Source organism: Microtus pennsylvanicus, chromosome 21, assembly GCF_037038515.1.
Source record: "Microtus pennsylvanicus isolate mMicPen1 chromosome 21, mMicPen1.hap1, whole genome shotgun sequence".
In the NCBI taxonomy this organism is placed as follows: Eukaryota; Metazoa; Chordata; class Mammalia; order Rodentia; family Cricetidae; genus Microtus; species Microtus pennsylvanicus.
The window spans coordinates 1,339,387-1,366,632 of record NC_134599.1 but is presented as its reverse complement, the minus strand read 5'-3'; the positions used below and the strand labels follow the sequence as shown (position 1 = coordinate 1,366,632).

General features: G+C 49.9%; 1 protein-coding gene across 1 annotated transcript in view; it reads right to left on the bottom strand.

Moving 5' to 3' along the window:
• Nucleotides 1–5,268: 5,268 nt before the first annotated feature.
• The window catches only part of Znf862 (zinc finger protein 862), a 34,987-nt gene continuing 13,009 nt past the window's right edge, over nucleotides 5,269–27,246 (bottom strand). The window contains exons 3-7 of the mRNA XM_075955524.1: nucleotides 24,542–25,194; nucleotides 22,807–22,978; nucleotides 12,290–12,394; nucleotides 9,418–11,502; nucleotides 5,269–8,075 (exon numbers count right to left, since the gene is read on the bottom strand). Coding sequence (XP_075811639.1) covers nucleotides 7,987–8,075; nucleotides 9,418–11,502; nucleotides 12,290–12,394; nucleotides 22,807–22,978; nucleotides 24,542–25,194 — 3,104 coding nt within the window. The 3' untranslated portion in view covers nucleotides 5,269–7,986. The remainder of the gene's footprint in view (nucleotides 8,076–9,417; nucleotides 11,503–12,289; nucleotides 12,395–22,806; nucleotides 22,979–24,541; nucleotides 25,195–27,246) is intronic.

Below are 27,246 nucleotides of genomic sequence, written 5' to 3'. Positions count from 1 at the left end.
CCGAATCGCATCGGAGGACTGCGCAGGGATCATAGGGGCTTCTACTAGGGGAGTTCAGGTAGCTAAGAGTCCACAGACTTGGCCTCCCATCTTTCACCTAATACCACATTGCCTTCAGTCGCAAGCTCACGGGAAACATCTAGCAACTCAAAACTCAATAGTTTCTTCAGCAGAACTGGAAAGGTCCTCCTTGGGCTTTTTGGTCCCATATCTTCCATATCTCCCCTCTTTTGTGGAGAGCAATGGGATCTTTGGGTCTCCACCCTCTGTAGAGATCCTTTCTATAGAGAACAGTGACTCCTGGAGACAACTTTGGCAGTCGGTTCTGCCGCTTGCAGCTGACCAGGACTGCAAACATTCCGGGAAGCCAGTGGTTGCATTGCATGGGAGATGCCCGCCCCCCACCCCCCCACACACATACACACATGCGCACACACAGTGTATGCAGACGACAAGTGTCTGTCCTTGAACTTGCTTCTGCCAGTGAGGTGCTCCTAGTTATCCAGAGCAGGGACAGGTCACGTCCACTTCCCCTAGTTAAGATAGTTTTATTCATCTTGTCAAACTTGCTGCAAGTCGGAGGTGAAGAGGGGCGGTATACAAAGACCTCAGGTGTAGACATCTAAGCTAGCTGAGGTGTCATGTGATAAAAGACTACAGCTTGGACTTGTTTAAAAGCCTTGTTCCTGCCCAAGGGTGATGACACGTGCCTGTAACTGCAGCAAGGTGAAGCCACTGTCTTGTCTTCCTTCTCCTGTGGAGGTTTTGGGTTGACATTGGCTATGCTGGGTACCGTGCTGTGGTTCCCATCGAGTTGTCCTCTGCCCTCCACACATGCACCGAGGAATGTGTGCCTCAGACAAACACAGACATCACACACTCAAAGACAATGATTTTTAAATGTTTCCAAATCCTCTCTGGGAAGCAATAGGAAGCCGAGCCTCAGTACCACACACTATAAGACCTGTCACACAATACTTTGTAGATACAGGCGGTGGTAGATGGGGGGTGGGCAACAATCTTGGATGTCTGTCTTTTCCAGTAAGGCCTTGTGATACTCAAACACACGGCCATGTGCTGCTCAGCCAAGGCAGAGGAGCTGGGGAACTTAGTGGCCGAGAGGAAGAAGGTGAAGGCAGTGGTCCATTGCTTTCATGGTCTCTTTCTTGCACCCCAATGGGGAAACAAAGACCTAGACTAGAACAGGTGTCTCTTCACCAACTGAGCCTTTCCCACACACCTACCCCAACCCCGAATGTGCAGAAGTCTCTGGAAGCGGAGAGGTATGACACTGTTTATTCAGCTTCTGGCATGCCTGATGTTGCCCTAGAATAACCTTCATTCCTTGTGAAGGCCTGGGGCATCTCTGGAGTCCTCTTAACTTTCCCTACTGATGTGGGCCCCGTACCTTTCAATAGGGACAAGTCAGGCTTCTGGATTGATGTAGATTCGTGTGCACATGTGCGTTCAAGACCAGCTTGGCTGTTTGCCCAGTGGTGTGTGCCCGCTACTGCAAAGCAGAGGTGGCCTGCAGATTTGAGAGAGAAGATAAGCTCTGAGCAGAGGACTCAGCCTGGGCTGGAGCCTCTCCTCAGTGAGGTGAACCTTGCACCCACTCGACCTCCTGTGCAGAGCGCTCTGCTCCACTAAACCTTGTGGAGGCCCAGCCTCTGATCAGGCCACTGATAGACTATCCTCCCTCTACAGTGTCTACAGTGGAGTTCAGGTGATCTATATGGAACACAGCAAGACTCAGGACTCTCTCTCTCTCTCTCTCTCTCTGATTCAGGACTCTTGAGGTCAGCTACTACTGAAGGTTCACTGTCCAGGCGAGAGCTGGAGGGGGAGCCAGATCATCGCATAGGGCAGTTGTGCAGCAGCTGGGGCCAGGGCTTCCGTTTCTCTGGGAGCCATCGCCAAGCCCCTGAACACTCAGCCTATCTCCTGCAAACCTACACTGCTGGCTCTCTGCTTATCTTATTGTAAGTCCAGATAGAAAAGATAGCACAGAAGGCCTTTCGAGAAAATTCCAGACAGCCAAGAGCCAACACGCTGGTGCTACTTTGTCCATGACTCTGACATTTTTTCACAGATCATGCTTTCTGAATTCTCTGTGGCAAGTACCCAGGCTGTGGTCTAGTAGTGGCTGCAGCGGGGGGGGGGGGGGGGATTAAAGTGCAGCTGGAACACAGACTCCCTGAGCAAGGACGTTTATAGACCTGTTAATTTTCTCATATGATAAAATACCTGAGAGAATAAAAGGAGGGAAGGAGGGTGGAGGGAGAAAGGAAGGAGGGAGGGAGGAGGGAGGGAGGAAGGAAGGGAGAAAGAAGGGAGGAAGGGAGGAAGAAAGGAGGAAGGGGGAAGGAGGGGGAAGGCGGGTGGAGGGAGGAAGGAAGGAGGGAGAAAGGGAGAGAGAAAGGAGGGAGGGGGAGTGAGGGAGGGTGGAGGGAGGAAGGGAGGAAGGAAGGAGGGAGGGAGGAGGAAGGAAGGGTCTATTTGGGTTCACATTTCTCCAGGATGGGGAAGACACAGTGGCAGGAGCATGGGGCAGCTGGTCTCTCTGCATCCATAGGCAAGAGATGAATGCTGGGACTCAGCTTGCTTTATGTTCACTTCAGGCTGGGATTCCTAACCCACAGGATGGTGCTACCTGATGGAGGAAGGTCATTGGTTAAAAAAAATAAAGAAACTGCTTTGGCCCATTTTATTGGTGAGAACATAGGTGGGTGGAGTTAACAGAACAGAATGCTGGGAGGAAGAGGAAGTGAGCTCAGAGACGACACCATGCTCCCCTCTCCCCTGCAGACGCGATAGCTCTGCTCTCTGAGGCACTCGTGAAGAAGCTCCGACCCAAGATGGACGTAGGCTAGAATCTTCCCGGTAAGACTGGTGCTACATAGTTTATTAGAGATGGGTTGATCGGGATATCAGAATTAGCCAGTAAGGGTTAGAGCTAATGGGCCAAGCAGTGTTTAAAAGAATACAGTGTCCGTGTAATTATTTCGGGGCATAAGCTAGCAGGTGGCCAGGGCGCTGGGGACACAGCCCCACCGCTCCTATTACAACAGCTACCCATATTTAAGTTGGGTCTTCCAGCTCAATTAAACCAATATAGACATGCGCAGAGATTTGTTTCCTAGGAGACTCTAGACCAAGCTGACGGAATTATGTACCACACTCTACAAGATGGCAATGACAGCAGGGAGCATTAGCCCTCTGCCCTCCAGAACTTTGGTGTTTTGTTTTGTTTGAATTGTTAAAAAAAAATTTATTAATTATGTATACAGTACTCTGCCTGCATGTCTGCTGGAGGAGAGCTCCAGATCTCATTACAGATGGTTGTGAGCCACCATGTGGTCACTGGAAGAACAGCCAGTGTTCTTAACTTCTGAGCCATCTCTCCAGCCCCAACCTTGGTGTTCTTAGCACCATGAGGTCACTTCTGTGAGTCAGGATGCCGAGCCACATTTTACTCTGCCATCTTCAGGATGCTGCTGCTTCCTGAAGAGGTCCTGTGACTACAGGAAGGGGATGCTAAAGAAAAGTGTCTGTGTTACCCTGGTGAGATCACAGTTGCACTGACTTCTCACAGAGCTTGACAGCCATACTAGAGAAGCGTCTAGATAATCATAGAGGCAACTAATGTCGCTAATGATTCTGGGGGTTGAAAGTCGCCAGGCCAAACTTGACCCTGGGTTCCTTAGGACGTGGGAAAAGCTGGTCATCCCGAGCTACTATGATAAGAATTTCAAGAGCTACACAGATGTGGCCACCGTGACACATCCCAGGAGAGAGGATCTTATGCGTTTCCATGTGGCAGAGGCCTTCCATCTAATCCAAAGGGACCTCTGAAAGCACAGGAAGCTCTAGAAATATGGGGTGTACATATCCAAAACACAGGTAGTATCTCCTCTCCCCCTGGTCCCATGGAGCCTGAGTGCGGACCAGGACCACACGAAACACTAGCAAACTACTCTGGGAGGCCTCTGTCCCCCAAATGTGGGCAGCATTCTAGCTATGGCAGATGCCTAGTCCCCATGCAGAGCTACGAACCATAAAGCACTTCTGTTGCAGTAATTCCTCTTGTGCTGTTTGAGACACAGTCTACATAGCCCAGGTTAGCCTTCAACTCTCTTGCCTCATGCAGCCTTCCGCGTCTGTGATTACAGGCATGTGTCATCGTGCCTCACTCTTTCTGTCATACTAGGGGCAGATGGGCTCTGATCAGATGCACGTCTGCACAGGGGCCTCTGGCAGCCGTCTTGTTGATGGAAAAGGGCTAAAGGCATCCATTCTTCGGGGCACCTCAGTACTTTTGGGTGCTGAGGGTGCCAAAAGTTATGGACAGAGGCAGCATTCAAAGAGCCGAGAGGCCCAGCAGCTGTACTAACACAGGAAAGTCTTCCGGTGTCTGAAGATTGTGTTGACCCATGGGGAGACCCATACTGAAGAGGGTCTGCCCTGGAGCAACAGGGGCAATGACACTTGCAAGGTTCAGAGTAGCAGGCAGCTGCACCCTGGGTCTCCCCCACACTGGGAGAAAGCAGAGGCAGAGCAGGCCCCAGGTCTCTGCCTCACCTTCCAGCATGTTCCTTAAAGAGGCTGTCTTGCTGCGTGGCAGGTGCTGCCTTCCCTGGGAGCTTTCCTGCTAAGACATGCAAGGCTCATGCCAGTGGAGAAGCCTATGGCAGTCCATTTCTAGGCTACATTCCTCCTCCATGGAAGGCCAGGGAGGAGTCTGTGGGCTGCCTTTCCTAACTTGTAGCTGCAGAGTTCTAGCCCAGAAACAGTCACCTGCGTGTTGCTTCCAGTGGCTCGCTAGTACCACTGAAAACCACACATGCAGATAAGGTATGACTGAATCTCCTGGGCAGAGATCTGGTGGTATCTCAGCACCTGTGCCACTTTGCTCCATCTTGCCAGGAGGGCTAGGAGGCCACATGACCACTGAGCAGGGCTGCAAAGGCATCCTGAAACAGTTCCTTGAGATTTCTGTTGGGTAGTGTCACGGTTTGGGCATTGCTGGTGAAAACGGGTGATTTCCTCTTTTGGGGAGTGTTACAGTTTCGGCATTGCTGGTGAAAACGGGTAATTTCCCCTGAAAGCCCGGCTTTTGGATGAAAGCCTCTGATATCTATGATGCGCTGAGCAACGGTGAGCATGGGGCACTTGATGACAACTCACACTGCGCTTCATTCCGCCCCCATCTTCTCACTCAGGCAGAACCTCTCAGCTCACTCAGGACTCAGAGGAAGGACATCCAAAGACAGCAAAAAAGGCAAATTCTGCTTTATTCAAATAATAGAAGTTAAGTCTTGAACAAGGTTTTTTTTAACCTAATTTGCACCTCCTTGAAACCAGGAGCCCAGAGAATCCCAGACCAGTCACCCTGTTCCTGGCTACACAGATGCCCTTCTGGGGGAACTGGTGATCTCCACAGTCCTGACCACACTTAGCACGCTAGGGACTTGCCCTTTGTGGTACAAGGTCTGAGGTGGCTACAGTCTCCTGTGTTCAGCTGGCCAGGGCTGAGCTTCCTCACTGCCTGAATCTCTATGGCTACTGAAATCAAAGTGCTGAGTACAATGGTGGCTGCTTGGCACAGCAGTCCCAGTGAGCACCAGTTATCAGGGCAGGGGAGGGATAAGCGCCAGACACATGCTGGCAAGAGAACAGGCAGGGGCAGGGGAGGTGGTGCACACCTTGAATCCCAGCTCTGGGAGGCAGAGGCGTGGGGATCTCTAGGAGTTCAAGGCCAGCCTCCTTTACCTAGGGACAGACAGACAGGTGGGGTGGGCTGGGAGTGTTAAGCGTGGGAAAAGGCAAGGAAGAAGGCCAGGGCTGAGACCAAATGGGCAGTGCCTCCTCTTCCTCACAACATCCTTTCACTTGTTTTCCCCTGAGACAAAACCCAGAGTTCCCAGAGAAACGCAGCCATCCCTAAGAGCCAAACAGGAGCAGCCTGGGCAAACGCTGCAAGGTGGGCATGCTCACCATGTGTCCCCTTTGAGGGACTACGCAAGAATATCGTTTCTTTGTCTTCAGCTGACAAGGGGGCACTGGGAAGGACCTTCTCTGGTCAGAAAACTTGAGTAAGGCAAAGACCTAGGCTAGTAGCCTGTTCTTTGCATGACGGCCACCCAATGTTTCTGGGTAAACTTACTCTAGAAACACCCTGCTCCAAGGAGACCCCTGTTCTATCTGAAGAAAACATCAGGAGGTGACCTTGGGGTGCTGGTATGGAGAGGACAGGGTAGCCACCTCAGCTCCTAAAACCTCATTCCAGGGAGTATGTCTCCATCCCTGACAGGACTGGCGTCTCGTTGAGGGGTTGTCAAAGGAAAGGTGTTATAGAAAAAGTGAACCATGTGCATGGAGACCTTTCCTTCAACCCTGGCCTGGGAAATCCCTGGACTCTGGAAACACTGCTCCGGCCACCTCCTTGACCTGGAGCCAAAGGCCTGCCTGACCCCTCTCCCCAAGCCCCCAGGTTGGATGGGGGGGGGGTTCTGGAGTGGGAAAAACACCAAGGCTTAGTGCTGAGGCTGAGAGCCATGGGGTTGGCTAGTGCTAAAGCGCTGGGTGCAGCACCTGCTGAAAGGAGTGGGCGGGTGGCCTGGTCAGAGGCTGTGTGCCTATGACAGAGCAGGGCCTGCAGGAGACAGGCCACAAGCAAGGCTCCTGTCTTTTTAAAACGAGCAGGAGACAGAGGCAAGGAGCTAAAAGACAGAACCTAGACAGATCATCCTAACCATTGTAACCAAACAGGCAACCACTGAGCCTGCAAGGTCAGGCTGCCCTGGAATTCACAATAGAAGGGAAAATGTGAGAGGGCCCACAGTTTTACTGGAGGTCCTTCTGTGGGAGGGGAAGTGGCTTTAAAGCCAGAGGATACCCATAAAGGTGCTGGGGAAGACACAGCTGCTGAACTGGTGTCGGGAGTAGGGTTCTACTCGTCCATAATGAGGCACATTTGACAAGCCCTGGGGCTTGCGTTTGAAGCAGTCTGCAGGGCATTCTGCAGAAGGATGGGTGTACCTGTCTTGTGGACAGCGCTTCTACCTCCTGTGGCAAAGCGGATGCCTTTACCACTAAGGACAAAAGCAGGTAGGAGCAGCTCAGGGCTCTAGACAAGTCCTTCTCTCAGGACTTTGAGGTTCCCACTGATGACTGCTATAGCTACAGGGAGCCAACAGGTGCTTGGATTCTTTGTGGCAACCACATGAGGAGTGAACCGAGGCACAGAAGAGGAAGGGATTAACCATAGGCACATTATCTGCAGAAAAGTTGGCCGGGATTCTACATCTCCCACCTCCCACCTCTTGTGTACTCCTCAGGAAACTTCCAAGGGTTGAGAGGTGGGAAGGGAACACCGGGTTCCTTCAGAGGGAGCATGTCTCACTGTGCAGGAGCTGTGGCTACAGGTGCTGGTGTGTGTCAAAGGCAGCCCTTGAGGGGTAGGGTCTCCTGGATTCTACTACATGAGCCTCTGCAGTGGTCCAGAAAGGCCAATCCTTGGGGCTCCTGCAGCAGGCCAAGGTCTCTGGACCACAGTCACTTCCACACCAAAGTGGCCTTCCCCAGAGGCAACCTCCTATTCACGCCAGGGATGCGGAGAGCTGGGCTGCTCCTCTCCCGTCAGCCCCACTCTCCCACTTCAGGAAAGTCCTCTGCCACCAGAATGTGTGGGGTGAACCCTCTCACGGCAGGATTCCTTGGAAAAAACAGACTTGAGGTAAGTGCCTCTCGGGCATGCTTTTGCACTGAGGTCACCGTGGCACCTGGAAGGCCTTGTCCCCTTCAACCCTTTGTTCCTGCCCACATTCTGGGCCCATGAAGTATCCAACCAGGACAGCCTAGGATCTTCAGAGAGTCTCTCTCCATGATCAAGGGTTCCCCAAAGCTGTGTCTAGGCCGCTCTTCAGAACCACAGGGCTTTTGAGATGGTATAGGGTCCAGGTTTGTATGCGATCCTTCTGAACCTCATGGCTCCCCATATAATGTGATGGATGTCTTCTGGACCATGGATTTCCCCTTACAGAGAGGAATAGCCTTCTTCCTGAGCCCCGTATCTGTGGAGGAGACAAGGATGAACACACTGAGCAGAGGACAGATGTCTTCCCTACTGTATGTCTAAGTTTGGTGAAGGCGACCTTCAGCACAGACCAGTCAGGCCAGCACTGCGACCCACAGTACCCGCCTGCCCGCTCCGGTGTCGTCCTTCCCCCCTGCCCCCGCCCAGGGGCAAAGGATTGGGTTGGGGCTTTATCCTCAGGAAACACCTGGAAATGCCCAGAGATTCTTTTGGTTGTCACAACTGGGATGCAGGTGTTGGTATTCCAGAGGGAAAATAATGGTTAGAGGCCAGGGACCTGCAAGCATCTACTGCATTGGTGCCCACTGCAAGGAGTTGTCGGGCCTGAATGTTCACGAGGCCGGCTACACACAGTTTGCTAGTGTCTCCATTTGCTTCCTCATGGGTACCAGTCTTCCCAATCCCACAGAGAGGAAAGCTTTTCCTCCCTCACCTCACTACAGGGGCAGACTCAATGAGGTCATTCTTTGTTATCACACGGAAGGAGATACACCTAGTTCCTGTCCATACAGGGTGCCAGGGTCATCAGTCTGGCCACAAAGCCTCTGTCTCCCCACATATTCAAATCACTAACAATGACCACAGGCCAGGCTCAGAGGCAAAAAAAAAAAAAAAAAAAAGCAGTGGGCCGAGTAGGAAGGTGACGGGCTGGAGGAGCGGCCTTGTGGAGAACCTCACAGGCTTTGGTCTCCAGGGCAGGAGGAATACAACCCCACCCTCTGGCTGGTGGCTGACAGAGGTTCCCCCATGTTTTCAGGCTTCCCTGCTCCAGGGGTTCCCACAACCCCAAATGAACTACCTCTCCACACACATCCCTCACAGCCACCCTGACCCTCACTGCCGTAGTCTCTCCTGAAACCCCACTGCCTGGCCCAAAGCCAACCCAACCCAATTTAGAAGATGAAACCACCCCTGCCCGATACCTCCAGCCCTTGAATTTCATTTCCAGCAGGGGGCATCTTAGTGCCGTGTGCTCTACTGGCCAGACCATTGTATGCTAACTCCTGGGTGAACATGCCAGCACCAGGACACTGGCTTGCAGAGGAGCTAGGCCCACAGCTGGGGCAGGTCACTCCAAACTGCCCGTGGCACTACCCCTGCGGTCACGGTCTGGAGCACCGGCTCCCTCTAGCTAGGTCACATACCCCTCCAGGATAGTTCTCCTGCCTCCAGCTCCTCCCTGCAGGTGGCTGGGCACCCTGCAGCGCCCCATCGGTCCCTCCTCTGTGGGCTGACCTGTTCAGCCCCTGGCTCAGCATGTGACTGGGAACACGTGGGAATCCTCTTTGGTGCCCACGCTAATGGCGGTGTGTACTCACTGGCATGGGAGTGAGCAGGCGCCTGGGCACAGGCATAGCTGTGGCTGAAGCGTCGTCCTGAAGAGGTCAGGTACCAGTGCTGGATGGCTGGCTGGGGGTCATACTCGGCCACTGCCACGCCATTCACAGCCGTCATCATGAGCGTGTTGAGCACCTCACTGGAGAGCTTGGTCCTCTCCTCGGTTCTGATCCTGTGCATGGCCTTGAATCCTCGTTCACAGCAGGAAGTGGAGATGGGTACGCTGACCACCACAGCCAGGAGCTTGCTCAGGAGAGGGAATCGGCAGTGCTGAGTCAGGGCGTTCTTACACAGCACAGAGAATGGAAGGTTCTGGGTAGCTGCCTTCAAGCTCAGCCACTCCTCCAGCAGCGCTTCCTCACTGTAGCCCATGGGGAGGGAGAGTTCAAAATGCCTGGCAAGGCTGAGAATGTCACCATTCCCAAAGCAGGCCAGTTCGGCCCCTTGGGGCCAGGCTGTGGTGTCTAACACCTCCATGTTCTTGAGCAGTGCGGGGCGGTCTGCATCAAACCTCTGCTGGAGATACTCCATCCCAGTCAGGATCGTTCTCTCCCTGTCTGCCTGGAACCACAGCTCTGCCATCTCCACTCTGTCCAGGAAGATGCCATGGAACTGCCCATCCTGGAAGCTGGCATTGAACTCTTCTTCTTTAGGCCCCGCCTGTTGGCAGAGACTCTCCAAGGCTACATAGGCATGCCCCAGGGTAGAATTCACTTCTGTGACCAGCGCTAGCTCCTTCTGGCAGACCTCAGACAGAGGCCCGTAGATGCTCAGGAAATCCAGAAGGAAGTGACAGAACTTGATGAAATGGAAGCCCTTTATCTGCTTCAGCATGCCCTTGGCTCTCTGGCCAGTCTGGCCCCCAGCCTCCGCCACACTCTGAAGGTGCCTAGCCAGGGCGGGCCAGCTCCCGATGAGCATGTCCAGAGTGTGCCTTTGGCTGGCCACCCACCCGACAGCGGTCAAGTCCTTCAGACGGATGATCTCCTGCTCCAGGGGACCGGCGCTGCGCCGAAGCTCACTGAGCCTCTTGCTGGAGGACTGATAAAACTTGAAGACAGTCCGGATGTGCCGATTGCACCTCCTCACCAGAGGGACGCTCCCACAAGCGTCCAGCACGGCCACAGGCAGCTGGTGGGTGACACTGTGCACAGGCAGCAGCTGAGGGATGATCTCCTGGAGCTTTCCCACGAGGCCTCCCTTGTGGCTCAGCGTGGCAGACCCATCAGTCCCCAGGCCCACCACCCAGCCAGGCTTCCGGAAAGGGATATCCAGCTCATCCAGGGCAGCAATGATGGTCTCGAAGTACCCATCTACCGTCTCACTGGGGAGAGGGACCAAGGTGATGTAGGACTCCTTCACCTCTGCCTGCTTCAAGTAGCGCATGTAGATCCCCACACAGGCCTGATCGGAGCAGTCCGAGCAGCTGTCCAACAGCAGGCTCACACACGGGGAGCTCCGAATGTCTCTGAGGATCTCCTTCTTCAGGGTCTCGGATATATACTTGATGAACTGCGTGCAGGCAGTGCGATTCTGGTACTTGCCCAATAGCGCAGTGCCGGTGTTGTGGAGGAGTTGCAAGACCTTCCCGAAGTCATTCAGAGGCCTGGAGTGGTAGGCAATGGAGTAGGCGGCATTGAAGAGGTGCTCCATGTTGGCCACGAGGTCGCTGGAGATCTCCGGAGTGAGGGTAGGCTGAGGGCTGTCACCTCCGACCTCCACGGTGTTGACACACAGTTTGTGTGCCTTACTGACCTCATGGTATCTCAGAGTTTCCACTTTAAAAGGCCCAGTGTAACCCTGGACCAAGCGAGATGACTTGTCGTGGATTGTTGGTCTCTCTCTGCAAACAGAGCAGAACAGCTTGGTCTCCTTGGAGTCCAGTACTAACCAGGGGAACTGCCCAAACCATGACCTCTGAATGGAACGGGGCCTGTACGTCCTCTTGACTCTCCCAGGCCCGCCCACTTTTCCTCCACACGGGCTGGAAGGAAGTGAGGTGGGATCTGCAGCTGAGGCCTGGGTTTGGATGTCCGTTTCTCTCACTGCCACAGTCTTCTTTTTCCCTTTGAAAAAAAATTAAATTAATCTTGTTTGCTGTTCCAAACTGTGGTCTACCCCCAAAGGCACCTGCGCTGAGTAAGACACCAAAGCAGAGAAGCCAAACACAGTCTCTCCTTCTAGAGATCAATGTCAGCTTCTACAAGCCCTTCCCAGCGCTACGAGTGAAGGCCGACCTGGCTCCCCAACAGAAAGAGCATACCCTTGTTTGTTTACTCACTGGCTACCCCAGGGCTGTGAGATACCAGAGGCTCATGAACTCAATCAGCCACTCTTGGCCACAGACATTATTAGATAAACAGGCAACTTCAATCTTGTGAAGCATCGCCAGGTTAAATCCAAGTGTCTTCATCCTCTCATGAGTCTCAGAAAGGAGGTTAAGACTCACACAGAGTGGCTATTGGCCAGTGAGCTATGGACCAGGATGAGTAAAACATGGAGTTCTCACTGGCCACAGAGCTGTCGCTGCTCCCCAGGAGGAGAGAAGAGAGGGTCGCTCAGACAGACAGGTCCATCCCATGGCTGTCCAGTGTCTCTCATTTACCTCCCCCAGCATGGCCACAGCTATCAGCACCTCTACCTGTCAGAGGACCTTATTTCTTCTGTACTGCCCCAGCGGTCTAGACTGTTCTACAGTCTCAGACAGGGCTAGCTCCTTATTCATCTTGGTCTGCCTGTGGCCTAGGAACACCATCGGTCCAGGATAAGCATGGCTAAACTCATGTAGTGTGGCTTCCTGTGCTACATGTGTCCAGGCTTGTACAGTTTAGAACTCGATGAGGCCAGACTCACCTAGGGAGCGACTTCTCCTTGACTGTAGCCCATTGGGGTCCTTGATCCAGGGTGCAGATCTCTGTTTCAGTTTTGTGATCAAATCTGGCTTGGCATCAGGTGGCTCTATTGTAGAAATGAAGATTCATAAAGTCACCGGGCTGGCAGGGCACATAGTCCACCACAGGCTAGACCTGGTCCTACAATACGCAGAGATGACTGGGTTCAGTGCTTCGTAAAGGCCAGTTAGTGGGACAGACTTAGAGCATACTCATCTGAATGCCAAAGTAAGAGGCCAGGGAAGATTGCAATTCTTAGCCAGGATGGACTACTTCTAAGACCAGCCATGGGAACCAAGAGTCAGGGAGATACTTCCAGAAGGGAACTGGGGAAAAGAAACAAAGAATAAAAGAGGAGAAAGATGCAGGGATGTAGCACAAAGCCCTTTACAAGAGGCTAAAGTTGCCATCAACTGACTGTTTGAGTCCAGCCACCACAGAACCGCAGCTGGCTTTTGTGCAGGTGGCTAGCTAGCTGCGTATATCTGAATGAAGAACCTTTGAAGATACCTGCCATCTGCAATGGACCCTGAAAGAGGGTTAGGAGAGTTACACCCTACTCTTTACTTAGCTCAGGGCATGCAGAAAAACTGTTACATTGTTTAATGTCAAGTCCATTTGTATGTCTGTGAAAGTGTGCAGGAATGGGTCGGCAAGATGGCTCAGTGGGTAAAGGTGCTTGCCACTAAGTCTGATGACCTGAGTTCAAATTCCCCAGGAACCACACAGTGATAGGAGAGAAATTACTCCCACAAGCTGTTCTCTAACCTGTACATATATGCCAGTGGTATACATATGCCCCTCCCAACACACACAGTTTTAAATACACAGAAGTAACTGGTAGTTTTAGATGATTCCGGGAGAAACTAAAGGACAGTTTATCCTTTGGAGCACTTGAATATTCGAGTGCAAGACATGGGTATCTGTGTGTATCGCATGTCTACTCTTAATAAACACAAAGTAGGTAAATGATTACAGTGTGGCACACTGAAGAACAGCTGTCCTTCTTGAAACAGCTTTAGAAGATAAAGAATAATTAGAAGCACAGACCCAGGGAAACACCATGCTAGACACACCCGGAGACAGGCACCCCAGGGAAACACCATGCTAGACACACCCAGGGCCAGGCACTTCAGGGGAGGCTGGCGGTCTGCAGCACAGAACCTCAGAAAGGAGCCGGCAGGACCAGTGCCTGCTCAGAGATCCAAGAAGCCCTCGCAGCTCTTCACGGAACCAGGGAAACAGCACCACGGTAGGGGAAGAAGGACAGGCTGAGCACACTGGAAAACAATCCAAAAGCAGCCCCCAGGACACTGAGGCGTGAAGGGGAGCAGTGTTTATAACAAACTGGCTTTCGTTCATAGGCTCGGCGTTACAGCTGCACACCAAGCACGCTGCTGGGGACCCTCTGCAGCAGTGACAGACGGTGTGTGTGGGGTGTGTGTGTGTGTGCGCGCGTGCGTGGGGGTGTATGTGCATGCACGTGTGCGCGCACATGCGCATAGGTGTATATGTTTGTGAACTGGAACTGTCCTCCCTTTCCCTTCACACACCAACATATCCTCATTCAAATTACAGTTGGTCCTTACAGCGTTACCTACCCTAATGATTGTACAGAGCTTCCTGGTGGCATTTAAGGCCTTTACATAATTTTTAAAATTTTATTTAGTATTATTATTAACAACCATCATTATTACTACTACTATTACTATTATTATTATTAATTATTATTTGGTTTTCTGAGACAGGGTCTCTTCATGTAGCCCTAGCTGTACTGGAATCCACTATGTAGACAAGGTTGGCCTCAGACTCACAGAGACCTATCTGCGTCTGCCTCTCAGGGGCTTGGATTAAAGGCATATGCTACCATGTGCAGCAAGGTTCTGCTTTTAAATAGGAATGAACTTAGAAGACAATAGTTTAAGAACAGTCTCCTACGTGAAAACGAGAGACTAAAACAAGCAGGGGAAAATACTAGATCTAGAGACACGGCAGGGAGCAACATGGAACTTTAAAATAGGAACTAAGAATTAATACTGAGGGGCTGGGATAGGGTGACCAAGTTCAGGTTCCCGCACCCACACTAGTGGCTCATAACTGCCCCTTGTCCAGCTCTGGGAGATATGACTTTCTTCTGATCTCCGTGGCACCCTACACACACGACAGACATGCATAAACATACACATAAATAAAAACAATCTTTTAAAAAGTTTTTATTCACTGATATGTACGGTTGTTTTGTCTGCACATATGTCTGAGCACCATGTGTGCGCCTGTCCTCAGAGCCCTTAGGACTGGAGTCACAGAAGTGTGAGCCACCATGTAGATGCTGGGAATCAAACCCAGGTCCCCTGGAAGAGCAGCCATGTTCTTAACCCTGAGCCCTCTCTTCAGTCCCACAATTAATATTTTTAAAACTAAAGGACTTTAAGAAAAAGAACTAATATTGACAGTAAGGAGAGTCATGATGGTCCTGCAGGAAAGAAAAAAGAGAGCTCAGAAACAATAGCAAAACCAGAAAATTCACCCCCCAAAAACCTGAATTGTTAGGAAGTAAAATAAAGACATCGATCTGAAAGTTGTAAAAAATAAAAGGCAGAAAATAGAGAAAAAGAAACAAAACAGAGTCTAAGTCTAGGAAATATCTGCCAACAGAAGAGTTTTGGGGAAAAAAAGGAAAAAGAAAAAAGACTGAGGAAACCACAGGAGGCCATTTTCCCCAGCTACAAAGTTGGGGCGGGGAGCCGCAGAGAAAACGGTAACACCCCCTGGAGCATATGATGAAATACATTGGAACACTAGAATAGATTCTCAAAAGGTAATTATCGCATTTGATTATGTACATGTCTGTGTGCAGGTATATGCACATGTGTGTGTACAGGTATATGCACATGTGTGTGTACAGGCATATGCACATGTGTGTACAGGTATATGCACATGTCTGTGTACAGGTATATGCACATGTGTGTACAGGTATATGCACATGTGTGTGTGCAGGTATATGCACATGTCTGTGTGCAGGTATATGCACATGTGTGTGTACAGGTATATGCACATGTGTGTACAGGCATATGCACATGTGTGTACAGGTATATGCACATGTCTGTGTGTAGGTATATGCACATGTGTGTACAGGTATATGCACATGTCTGTGTACATGTATATGCACATGTCTGTGTGCAGGTATATGCACATGTCTGTGTGCAGGTATATGCACATGAGTGACCAGAGGCATCAGGTGCCCCAGGCTGGAGTTACAGGCAGTTGTGAGCTGCCAGATGTGGGTGCTGAGAACTAAGCAAGAGTTCTTTGCAAGAGCAGTTCATGGTAGCTGCTGAGCGGTCTTTCCAGCCCCCCACTGGGACAGATTTTAAAGCTCTCAGAGGTGAAATACTATGCCATGCTCGAAGATTTAGGAATAAGCAGAGTATTCGATTTCCCAGCAGCAGCGGTAAACACTCAACAGAACGACGCTTTCAAACCACGCTAAGGAAATGGCTCCCATCTGGACTCCTGCGCCCATTAAGTCACCACTCAACAGGGTGGGTGCCAGGAAGGCACCTGCAGGGTCTTACAAAGAAGCTTTTGCATCGACCATTTGTTAGGAAGCTGCCAGAAGATGCGTCTGCTAAAACACCCAAGAAACAGAGAGATCCAGGAGGTAGGAAAGCGACAAAGGAAGCCCTGAGCCACAGCTGCACGGCAGGCCTAGTAACTGGTTGCTTAACTCGTCTAGATGGAGCAGGAGAGAGGAAGGTCTAGAGCGCCCAGGAAAAGAATGAAAGTCAATAGATCTCAGGATGTTTGCCCACAGGGAAAACATCATGTGTTTTTTTCTCTCTCTTTTTTTTTCTTTCTGTTTTTCGAGACAGGGTTTCTCTGTAGCTTTGGAGCCTGTCCGGGAGCTAGATCTTATAGACTAGGCTGGTCTCGAACTCACAGAGATCCGCCTGCCTCTGCCTCCCGAGTGCTGGGATTAAAGGCGTGCGCCACCACCACCCCACATGTGTTTCTTAACTCCACAGGAGAGTTTGGAAAGAATCAGAGGGAGTACAAAAAAAAATTAACCAAATAAAAAATATGAAAAAATCCCACTTGCAGGGTGAAAAAATTCTACAGTGAAGAACACAGCAGAGTATAGCTCTCAGCAGTAAATAATACATAAACACAATCAGGCAAGTAACTTACACAGATGTGACCACAAAAGCGTCTATACCTGTTCAGAGAGGATGGAGGAGAGAAGTGGACCTGCATTGGCGTAAGAGCCCATGTCTTCATCCTCCACAGAACATGGAGAAATCAAGCTGGTACTGACCTAGAAGCTTCATTCCTATTGGTTAGCGCTCATAGTGCTGGCTGGTGCTTTGCATGCTGCTGCCGAGAGAAAAGGAATCACAAGTCTCACCCACTTGTCAACCCTGCAAGCTACAATAACGCCTGGCCTGGCAAGACATGCCCACTTGTGCAACCGCAGGACCAATGTCATGGGAGTAACCAACCACTTTCTGACTAGATTTAACGCTAGTTCCGTAAGATAGAAGCTATACCTGACATCATTACTGAGGCCAAGAACCTGTGGCCAGACAGGTCATAGGTCCTGGGGTGGGGGGCACCTACTATCATTCTAAGGGGACATAGTATTTAAGGAATTGCTAATGACTTATCATAACATTGATTAGAGCACCTCTCAACCCTCATCAGGGAAGCTTCTTCAGCAGACGGCAATTAACGGAGACCCACAACTGTGAAGGTGCAGAGAATAAGAGACTGTGGATTCTTAGCCCTAAATGGGACATCTGAATCATCCACCCCCTCCCAAGGCTCAGGGATCTTTGCAGAAGAGGGGGCGGAAAGAGCATAATAGCCAGCGTTTTCTGGATACAACAGGGCAGCTGCATCTATGAGCCAAGAGTAGTTGAGACATCATGTGCACAAGGCCTTTGCAAGCTCCAAGCACTGGGCGGGGAGGTGGGCACAGAATCCCACCCCTTTGGCAATTGGTGGCTGCTGGGAGAGGGGGAGTCGGCTCAAGGGTGTAGTCCCTGGTAGGCCGACCATGCTCAAATGAATGGCCATACATCCAAGAGCACAAATTGGACTCAGTGAGTAGTTTTTTTTTTAAATGACACAAAGTTGGGTGGGTAAGGAAGAGGGTGTGGATCTGGGAGGAGTTGGAGGACAGGGGTGAATACGACATATTGTACAATATTATCAAATAACTATGTTTTTAAATGAGGTACCTGCCATCTACCATTCAAGTAGGATTGTGGCACAAACGCAGAGAGCAGAGGTTGCTGCCAATGACCTGTGAAGAAGCAAAGTGTGGACACTGCAGAGGTCAGGAAGCAGGTGCTGAAGATGCGTGTGGGAAAGCTGTCAATGGGTTGTGATGAGTCCCTCCTCCTACCATAGGGAAAGTGGGAACGGACCACCCTCTCTCTGCAGCTGTGGGGCTTGTCATAGGAACAGCTGCGGGTGCAGCTTGGTCAATGAACTACAAGAAAACCAAGCCCTGAGCTCCACAACCACAGAAAGGATTCTGCCACCAGCGGGAATGAGCTTGCAGCCCTTCCTCCCCAGGTCCTCTCAGGCAGAGTCTCTGGGCCAGTAATCCTTGGTTCTGGGTCTATGAGAAGCAAAGCAGGGAGCCCAGCTGAGCTTAGTTGGCCTCCTGACCTGGAGAACTTCAACACAATAAAGATTTCTGATCCTTCTTGGCTACTCTCATTCCTAGGGTGGTAGGGTCCACCCCACAAAAAAACAGATCTAAAAGAATCTTTGTGGCTTGTTTTTCACCCCCTAGCTCCAGGCTGCCCTAACCTGAAGGCACAGGCCTGTGACCAGCTCTGGAGAAGCTGGCCCTCTGGCTTTCCCTCCGCCATTCTAATATCCCTGCTTATCTCCTAGAGATATCTGCCCTCTGTTCTGGTTTCCACTTAGTGATACAACTTCTCCCCAACTATCCAGGTCTGGCTGTGGTTCAGAGGCAGGCTCTGCTCATCTGATGTAAAGGACCCAACTGCTCAGCACACAATGCCTTCTTTATTAATAAAAACCCTAGGTTAAGGGGCTGTGGAAGCTGGTAGAGGGCTTGCCCTCTAGGCACATAGCACTGGGTCCATCCCTAGCACAATATAAACCTGGTGTGGTGCATGCTACAGTCTTAGCACCTGGAAGGTGAGAAGGGAAGATTAGAAGTTCAGTGTCATCTTCAGCTATACAATGTGTTGAAGGGGCCAGCCTGAAATACAGGAGACCTGTCTCAAACAACCAAAGTAACCAAACCAAACAAAAAAAAAAAAAACAACCCAAAGACTTAGGTCAGCCTAGGTGTTTCTATTACTGACAAATAATCATCTCCTCTCCCTTCCCTTCCCTTCCCTTCCCTTCCCTTCCCTTCCCTTCCCTTCCCTTCCCTTCCCTTCCCTTCCCCTCCCCTCCCCTCCCCCCCTCCCCTCCGCTCCCCTCCCCCCCTCTTCTTTTCTTTCCTTCACAGAGTCTCAGGCTGGCCTTTCAAATCCTTGATCCTTCTGCCTCAGTCCTGGGATTACAGGCATGCACCACTATGCGCAATGACAAATTTTAGCTGCTTAACAGTTAAATGTAAATTAGATTTCTAGAAGGTTTTTGGCAGGAAGCAAGAGACCTCATCAAACATGATCAAAGTGTGAAAACAGAATGTAAAAACATGAAATAATAGAACAGTTGGATAGTCTGAAGAGTAACAAACAACATAGTTCTAAATGAGTGAATCCAAAAATGAAAGACTAACAGGACACACTGAAAGCAAAACAGGCTGAAGACAGAACTCAAAGACAGAGCACGTGCCTAGCGTGCAGGGGCGCTGGGTTCTGCCCCAAAAGCCATGAAAAATCAAAATGGGATCAAGCCCTCTTCCCTGTAAGAAGATGACTATCCTCTGTCGGTTTAGGACTGTTGGAACAGCCAGGTACTGTGACAGGTGAGTGGCTAAAACCAGAAGTCTATGTCTGCTGAGAAGCTCTGAGCCATCCAACTGCTAAATAGATGGAAACTGATATTAAACTTGATAGCATCAAACTGAGATTTCTGTCTGAAACCCAGTCAAGGACTGGGGTTGAAGCTCAGTGGTTGTACTGGATGGTTTTATGTTAACTTGGCACAGGCTAGAGTCATCAGAAAGGAGGAGCCCCAACAGAGAAACCACCTCCATAAGACAGGGCTGTAGGCAACCCTGTAGGGCATTTTCTTAATTAGTGATTGATGGGGAGGGCCCAGTCCACTGTGGTTGGTGCCATCCCTGGGTTGGAGGTCCCCAGTTCTATAAGAATGCAGGCAGAATAAGCCAGGAGGTACAAGGCATTAAGAAGCACGCTTCCTTGGCCTGTGCATCGCTCCTGCCTCTAGGTTCCTGCCCTACTTGAGTTCCTGTCTTAATTCCCTTTGATGGTGAACTATGATGTGGAAACATGAGTCGAATAAACCCCTTCCTCCCCAAGGTGCTTTGGTCATAGTGTTTCATTACAGCAACAGTAACCCTAAGACTGTGGTTGTCTCAGTTAGGGTTTTATTGCTGTGAGGAGAACCCATGATCACAGCAACTCCTATAAAGGAAAGCATTTAGTTGGGGCTGGCTTACAGTTAAGACCTTTAGTCCATTATCATCATGAACGGAAGTGCAGACATGGCGCTGGAGAGGGGCTGCGAGTTCTACATCTGGATTGGCGGCAACAGGAAGAGAGGGACACTGGCTCTGGCTTGAGCATCTGAAACCTTGAAGACCACCCTCAGTGACACACTGCTTCCAACAAGGCCATACCTCCTAACAGTGCCGCTCTCTGTGAGCCATGGGGACCATTTCCTTTCAGGCCACCACAGCGGTGAAGCAACTGCCTAGAACGAGCAAGGCCCTCAGTGCCATCCTTAGCACTGCAGAGCAAAATAAAAGTCAGACTCAAGAATAACAAACTCGGAGAGATGGCTCAGTGGTTAAGAGCATTGCCTGCTCTTCCAAAGGTCCTGAGTTCAATTCCCAGCAACCACATGGTGGCTCACAACCATCTGTAATGGGGTCTGGTGCCCTCTTCTGGCCTGCAGACATGCACACAGACAGAATACTGTATACATAATAAATAAATAAAGAATAACAAACTCGGAAACAATCCCATTTTAACTCTGTAATTATCTTCCCCATTGTAAACCCTGAGAAGACAGTTGAGGGGAGGGGAATAAGCTAAAGTAAGAACAAGAGGAAGTGTGTGGCCCATACGTGCCACAATGGGACGTCATCCACGTCACCCACTTCTCACCACGGTGACAAAGGCAACAGTGATCATGCAGGGACGGTGGGAAAGGCCAACTGCTGGCTACAGCTGGCATCGGCTGCTGCTTGACCCTTAAATGACCTTACCTTATGCATGGCCATCATTTTAGTTCCAATATGATGAACAAAAATGTTTCAACTCAAAGAAAGGGAGTCCAACTAGTAACTGACAAAAAATAAGGATTTTTATCCAAGTCCAAAGTACATTCAGTAGACAGGGCAGTAGGATTCACTTTGGACATTTCCAGATAAATGACTGCCGTCTGGGTTCTCTCACAAGGGAAATATTACTGCCTACTCACAGAATTGGTTTAAATATCCCATCAAATACACAGAAGGCTTTCAACAGGACCAGCCCTTGGCAGACATTCAGGCCACAGCAAAAGCCACTGCTGCCGTTTCCAGACATAAGAATAAAAATAATATAAAAAAATTACCAAATGAAAACTATGAAGCAAGGCTAAGTATGCAGATCATAGTATTTTGAATAAGATACAAGAAACAGATCTCAAAATTTAAAAAAAAATGCTAGATTATCTGGAAGCAAACTGCCTTCCTACTGAAGGCTACTTTAAAAAAAGAAAACCCAGCTTTTAAAGTGGGTATGCAATTGTTTTATTTATTTAAGGTCTTACTCTGTAACCCTGGCTGATCTGGAATTCTCTGACCTCGCATGACCTCAAACTCACAGTGAGCCTCCTGCCTCCGTTCCCTGCCCAGCTTGCATGCAATATTTGCAAATGAATTTCCCCCTGCATTTTGCTTCCTAGCTGTACAGTAGTGGTGTTGATGTTCTGAAAGCACACCACATTCACAGGCACCCAGATCTTGGGGACACACACACGTCCTCCATCACCATAAAATGATTACTCAAGTAACTTCTGGACTATCTGGGGAGCCATTTAAGTGCTGAAAACAACTGGATTGGTGTAATGCAGAGGTAGAACATTTACCCAGCACATACAAGGCCCTGGATTCAAACTTCTGCACCACACACATGTGTGAATAATTATGGAATTATGAATAATAATAAAAATAAGTATATAGAACTATGTTAGAAAGTGGAGCTAGAGAGATGGCTCAGTGGTTAAGAGCACTGTCTACTCTTCCAGAGAACCCAGGTTCAATTCCCAGCACTCACAAGGCAGCTCACAACCATCTATTACTCCAGTTCTATGGGATCTAATGCTCTCCTCTGGTCTCAGCACTGCACACACACGGGGCACAGATACACAGGCAGACAAAACACTCATACACACTAAAAAATAAAACAAAAAGGGTATGTTAGAAAGTAATCGGATTATAGCTGGAGTGTAAACAAAGGGGCACGTCCCTCATCAGAGCCATAAGGGTCTGGATTTCCCGTTCTAGCGAAGTCATCCCCGAGCAGAAGTTATGAGAGCTGCCGCTGCACTTCCTGCACGTGCACAGCGGCTTGCTCTGCAACTCCTGCTGCAGTGCACACCAGTTCGACTATGAAGCACCAGCTCTGGAGCAGCTGTCTCCACATCTGGGGTGTCTTCACTAAGATGCCAAGTGAAGAGTGAGACACAAATGCGGGAGAGGTCAGAACACACTCTGCTACCCTCCTAACTCTCCCAGGCCTGCTGACATTACTGCCAGGGCAGGTGCTGCACCTGGAAAAGATGGAAGAGCCTCAGGCGTTAAGATGGAGTGGGAACCTGAGAAGCCCATTTGTCTTTAGGCTTGGCTCATGTTGGTCCCCTTCTCCGTCCTGTCTGGGTACCCTTCCTCCATCCAGGGGACCTGGATTGTGGCCCTCATAATACTTCTCTGAAGACTTTCTGTGTCCTCCCTCCTACTTTTTCTGCCCATATTTCTCTGCCCCACTTCAGTAGCCCCAGGGTACTCTTCCAGAATTCTCCTATGGAACTCAGAAGTTTCACAGTTTCCTTCCAACACCTGCTGATGCCACAGGGCCACTAAAGGCCCCATAGCACCCAGCAAGTACTGGATATCGGACTAACGCGAGTGAAGGACAGGTGGAGAGACGGACAGGAAGACAGAAGAAGAGGTGACCCCAAGCTGGCAATGTTCTGAGAGAAGATAGGCTCCCACTCTCTGCCCACGAGGAGTGGGTGAACCTGGAAGGAGGCCACAGTGCGCCGAGGCCCCTGCGTCAAGACAGTGTGTATAAAGCTGACGGAGAGCTTTACCCAGGGACGCCAGCAGCTCGTAGTTCATTCGCATCACCTCTCTGTAGAGCTCCTTCTGCTGCCTGTCCAGCAGGCCCCACTCCTCCTGAGTGAAGTACACCGCCACATCCTCAAACGCTGCAGGGAGCTCCTCGAGTGCCCTGGACGCCTTTAGCTGCTCACTGTCAGGAGGCTCCTGCAACACAGAGCAGCACCCGGCCTCCTGCTGGAATGAGAGAGACATGAGGCAGTCTTCTGAGGACACCTTCCTTCTGGGGACCCTACCAAGCCGCCCAGGGATGAATTCCCTGATGAAATTGATCAAATCTATGAGCTCCAGGTAGAACATAAACCAAACTAGCTCAGTCAGATCCAAGGTTCTTCAGGAAAGAGAGAAACTCACAGAACAGCACCTCTGACTGCATGCTGTCACTTGGAGACCCATGGTCACCGGATACCCACTATGGTTATAGAGAGGACTGTCTGCCTCCAAGGACTACCAATAAGATGAGAAGGAAGCGGAGTTAACAAGAACCGATGGTGCTTCTAACTAAAGAGGGCTTTATGCACACCGTGCTGCTAGAATCCTGAGACTCTAAAGGTCAGACCTGTTATTACCTCCTAACACTAAAAAACAAGAAGAGAAGTTTTGCTCTTTCTCAGGATTTTGAAAAAAAAAAAAATTCGGCTACCCAGTAGAAGACTCCTGTGATGCTATCTGTGAGAAATATCTGAGTGACCCACTGACTCCTGACCACCAATGGTTTACTATGAAATTCTACTTGCTTGAGACAGTTGAGAGCTACAGAAAATTCAAGCCACTCAAAGAGCCCAGTGAACAGTTTCCTTAGCTACCGACTCTCCAGGAAATTGGGTAACCGTGAAATAAATACAAGGTGAACATTATCTACTGGGGTTTAGCAGAGCTGTACCAAATGGAAGGAAAGTACCAGGCTGGTCACCAGGGCTCTTGGGAAAGGCCAGTGCTGACCACAACAGCTTGTGGATTCTGGACTCCATGAGGTCACTTTTTCCTGAATCTCAGTTTTCTCTCAATGTGGTGAATTTAGCAATGCTTGCTCTACCAGCTTGGGGTAACCTTAGACACAGCTCATCCCACAGCACCTGTGAAAACTCTGTGATGTTAAAAGATACTGAACATCACAACCGGGTCTGTGCTCAGTTAGTGATGGTGGCCGTTGCTTGCATTCTGGAGCTGTTCTGAATGCTGAATAAAAATCACCATCCCTTGTATGAAAAGTTAGGACACTCTCTCTGTACCATAGATTAGGCTTTGCTGTCCATAAAACAGAAGCTAGCCCAGCAGCTGTCCCAGTTAAATGAGTTAATACCTGTAAAGCATTTAGAGCAATACCTAGCACACTAAAATAATGTGAGTTGGGGCTGGAGAGATAGCTCGGTGGTTAAGAGCACTTGCTGCTCTTCCAGAGAACCTGGGTTCAATTCCCAGCACCCACATGGCAGCTCCCAACACTTATTACTCCAGTTCCAGGGGATCTGATGCCCTCTTCTGGCTTCCACAGGTACTGCACACATGTGATGTACAAATAAGGGCAGACATTCATATACATAAAATAAAAATAATATCAAAAAACAGAAAAACATGTGTGCCCTGGTGACCCTATGATGTCAGTGCTGAGTATCACTACTGTTCTTTTTTCTACCATCATTTTGCAATTTATGTCACTTTCAGCATGGAATCTTCTCTGAGGCACAGCAATCAATAACCTATTACCTGGCTGCAGAATTCAATTGTGTCTTTATATAAAGTGCTGCTATTTGAGGGACTGAGGATGTCACTGCCAGTTTCCTTTCGCCTCAAATCTGACATGCAGTCTAGATGCAAAGCAGGAACGGCTCCACTCCCTGGAGGGTCCTCTAGTTCAGTTCCCGGGCTTGACTGGAGCTCAGCTAGGCCATCAGAGTCTCCCAGGGGCCCTGGAGGGTAGAAGAGGTGTTCAGGGCTGGCCCGGATACCTGCAGAACTCTCCCTGAGACTCTGAAGGTGGGCTGCCCAGATGGGGTCCTTGGCGGCCAGGGCATTGACACAGAACAGATGGGCCTTGCTCCTGGCATGGTGTTTGAGAGTTTCCACCTTGAATGGTCCTGTGAAGCCTTCTAGTAATCTTGACCTTCTATCCCTGACTGATGGGTATTCTCGGCAGACAGCACAAAACAGAACCGTCTGTTCCTCATTCATGACCAACCACGGAAACTTCTGGCTAGAATGGGGCTCTGGGAGGTTCTTGTTTCTTCCTGTCCAGTCTTCCTCGATAGTACTATTCTCTGCGCTGCAGTGGGCAAGGCAAGCTTTCTTTTGAGGTGGTAGGTACGGTTCTTTCTCTCGGGTGGAATCCTGCACATCCACGCAGTTCACGTGTGTTTTTCCTTTCAAGGAAAAGATAAATGAGATTTGAAATACTATTGTCTGAGAGCCATCAAGCATCCAAGTGGTATGAGGACACTCAGTCTAACACGATGATACCCCTTCTTCCATACTTACTCTTAAGAATTATCATAACTGGATTTTTGGCGTTCATTCACCTGACCCCTCATACCTACCTTGCTTCACCAGCAGGGAATCAAATAGGCATGTTTTAAGCCAACGTCTCATTTAAAAAAACATTAAAAGGTAGATAGAGACACTGGACCAAATGGACATCGCTGCACTCTGATCAAGGCCACCTCAGACAGTGGCCCTTTCCTGAGTTCAGAGCTCACTTAGTATAAAACCGAGGACATGGCAACACAGGGTTAAAGAGATGGAGGAACCAGACTGCAGCGGTCACTCTGGAGGAACTTCCTTCTGGGGTAGGCCTGACAGAGAGGCCCTTGCATTCTGCTGAGTACCTAAGCCAAGACAGCCACCTATCCCCGGGCATAGCTGCAGTTCCCAGATCAGTAAACTGTAAGCCACATCGGAATAGAACTGTCTCCTCATCTGCAGGGACTGTGCACCAGGCTCCTGGCAGATAGATGCCTGGGCCGTGGAGGGTCCCAGCCTATGTTCTGTATTTTTTCCATCTATACATGAGAGTGATAACGTTTTCATTCACAAATTAGACACAGTAAGCAAACAGCAATGACAAACTAGAACGTGATAATGTTGTGATTCAAAGTTCCAAACATGTGGTCTCTCCTCCTTAAACACCTTGCTGCACTCCATTAACCGTGGTTGACAGCGGTTATCTGAAACCATGGGGAGATCAGCAATAAAGAGGGTGCACACTGCAGATAAATGGGGTTACTAGAGTTCTATTTGGTGATGCAGATACTGAGTTCAGGGCTCAGTGCCCCTCTATTACTCCACAGCCTTTCAGGGTTCAAACCTCTCATGGCCTTATGAAGACTTTTCTTCTTCAAACTGAACTAGAAGTTTCTTTCTTTACAGAAATGAAACCGATTAACTAATTCCCTGGCGCTGCTCCTCAGCCATCAACCTGAGCTTCAGCGGTCAGTGGCCAAGGGCTCTTTTTTGTCCAGTCTAAAACATTGAGCAGGAAGTCACTAACCATCAGGAGCCCCAAATGAAGAGCCACGCAGGGAGACACAAGGAAACACACGGGCCCTGTGTTCCTTAGCAATCACAGCAGCCCAGAGGTGCCTGCGGTCTATTTGAGGAAACCACAAGGAGAGTGAGCTCTGTGGCTCTGACTCCCACAGGAGAGTGAGCTCAGCTCTGGGTTCTCACAGGGGGAATTGGGTTGACTCTGTCATCTCCCGAAACAGAGAAGCCACCCTCGGGACTCAGCACACAGCCACTCACTCGCTGTTTCATTCACTCGGTGACTTCAGAATTGCTGTGTGCCAGGCACTGCTCCAGACTATAGCGAGCTGCATGGTGTAACACCTGATGGAGATGTATGATCAACTCCTGAGATGGCTAAGGCCTGACCTATGCTATGATCACGCAATGATTATCAGCTGCCTGCATATGCGTGAACCTACGGGCAGTGCCCACCTGGCAGTTCGGGGTTGGCGGCCCATGCCTACTTAAGGGCTGAGAGAGGGAGAGAGGGAGAGAGAGAAAGAGAAGGAAATAGATTGCTGTGAATAAAGTCCTGAAAACTGCTGCAAGAAGAGCTCCGGGTGTTGCGGTTTTTCCTTGCTGGTCAAGGGTGGACGCGACAAGTGGTGGCCTCGTACGGGGAACCTCCAAACCTCTCTCCATGGAGCCCAGAACTTGCTGCAGTCAGGGGGTGCACCGACAGTCCTCAGGTAAGGCTGGTTTTTTTGTTCTCACCAATAGGAAAAGGGATAACAAGGTAGTAGAGCCACGACAAAAAGTGGACGGATTAAAAGTAAAATTGTAAGAATTTAATATTTGTTTCAGATGGGCGCTTCACCTTCACATCCAATTTTTTTAGCTCTCAAAGGAGTCAGGTCATTTTGGAAGCTACTGTGGCGTTGCCTGAAAGACCAAAGGCATAATGAAGCAAT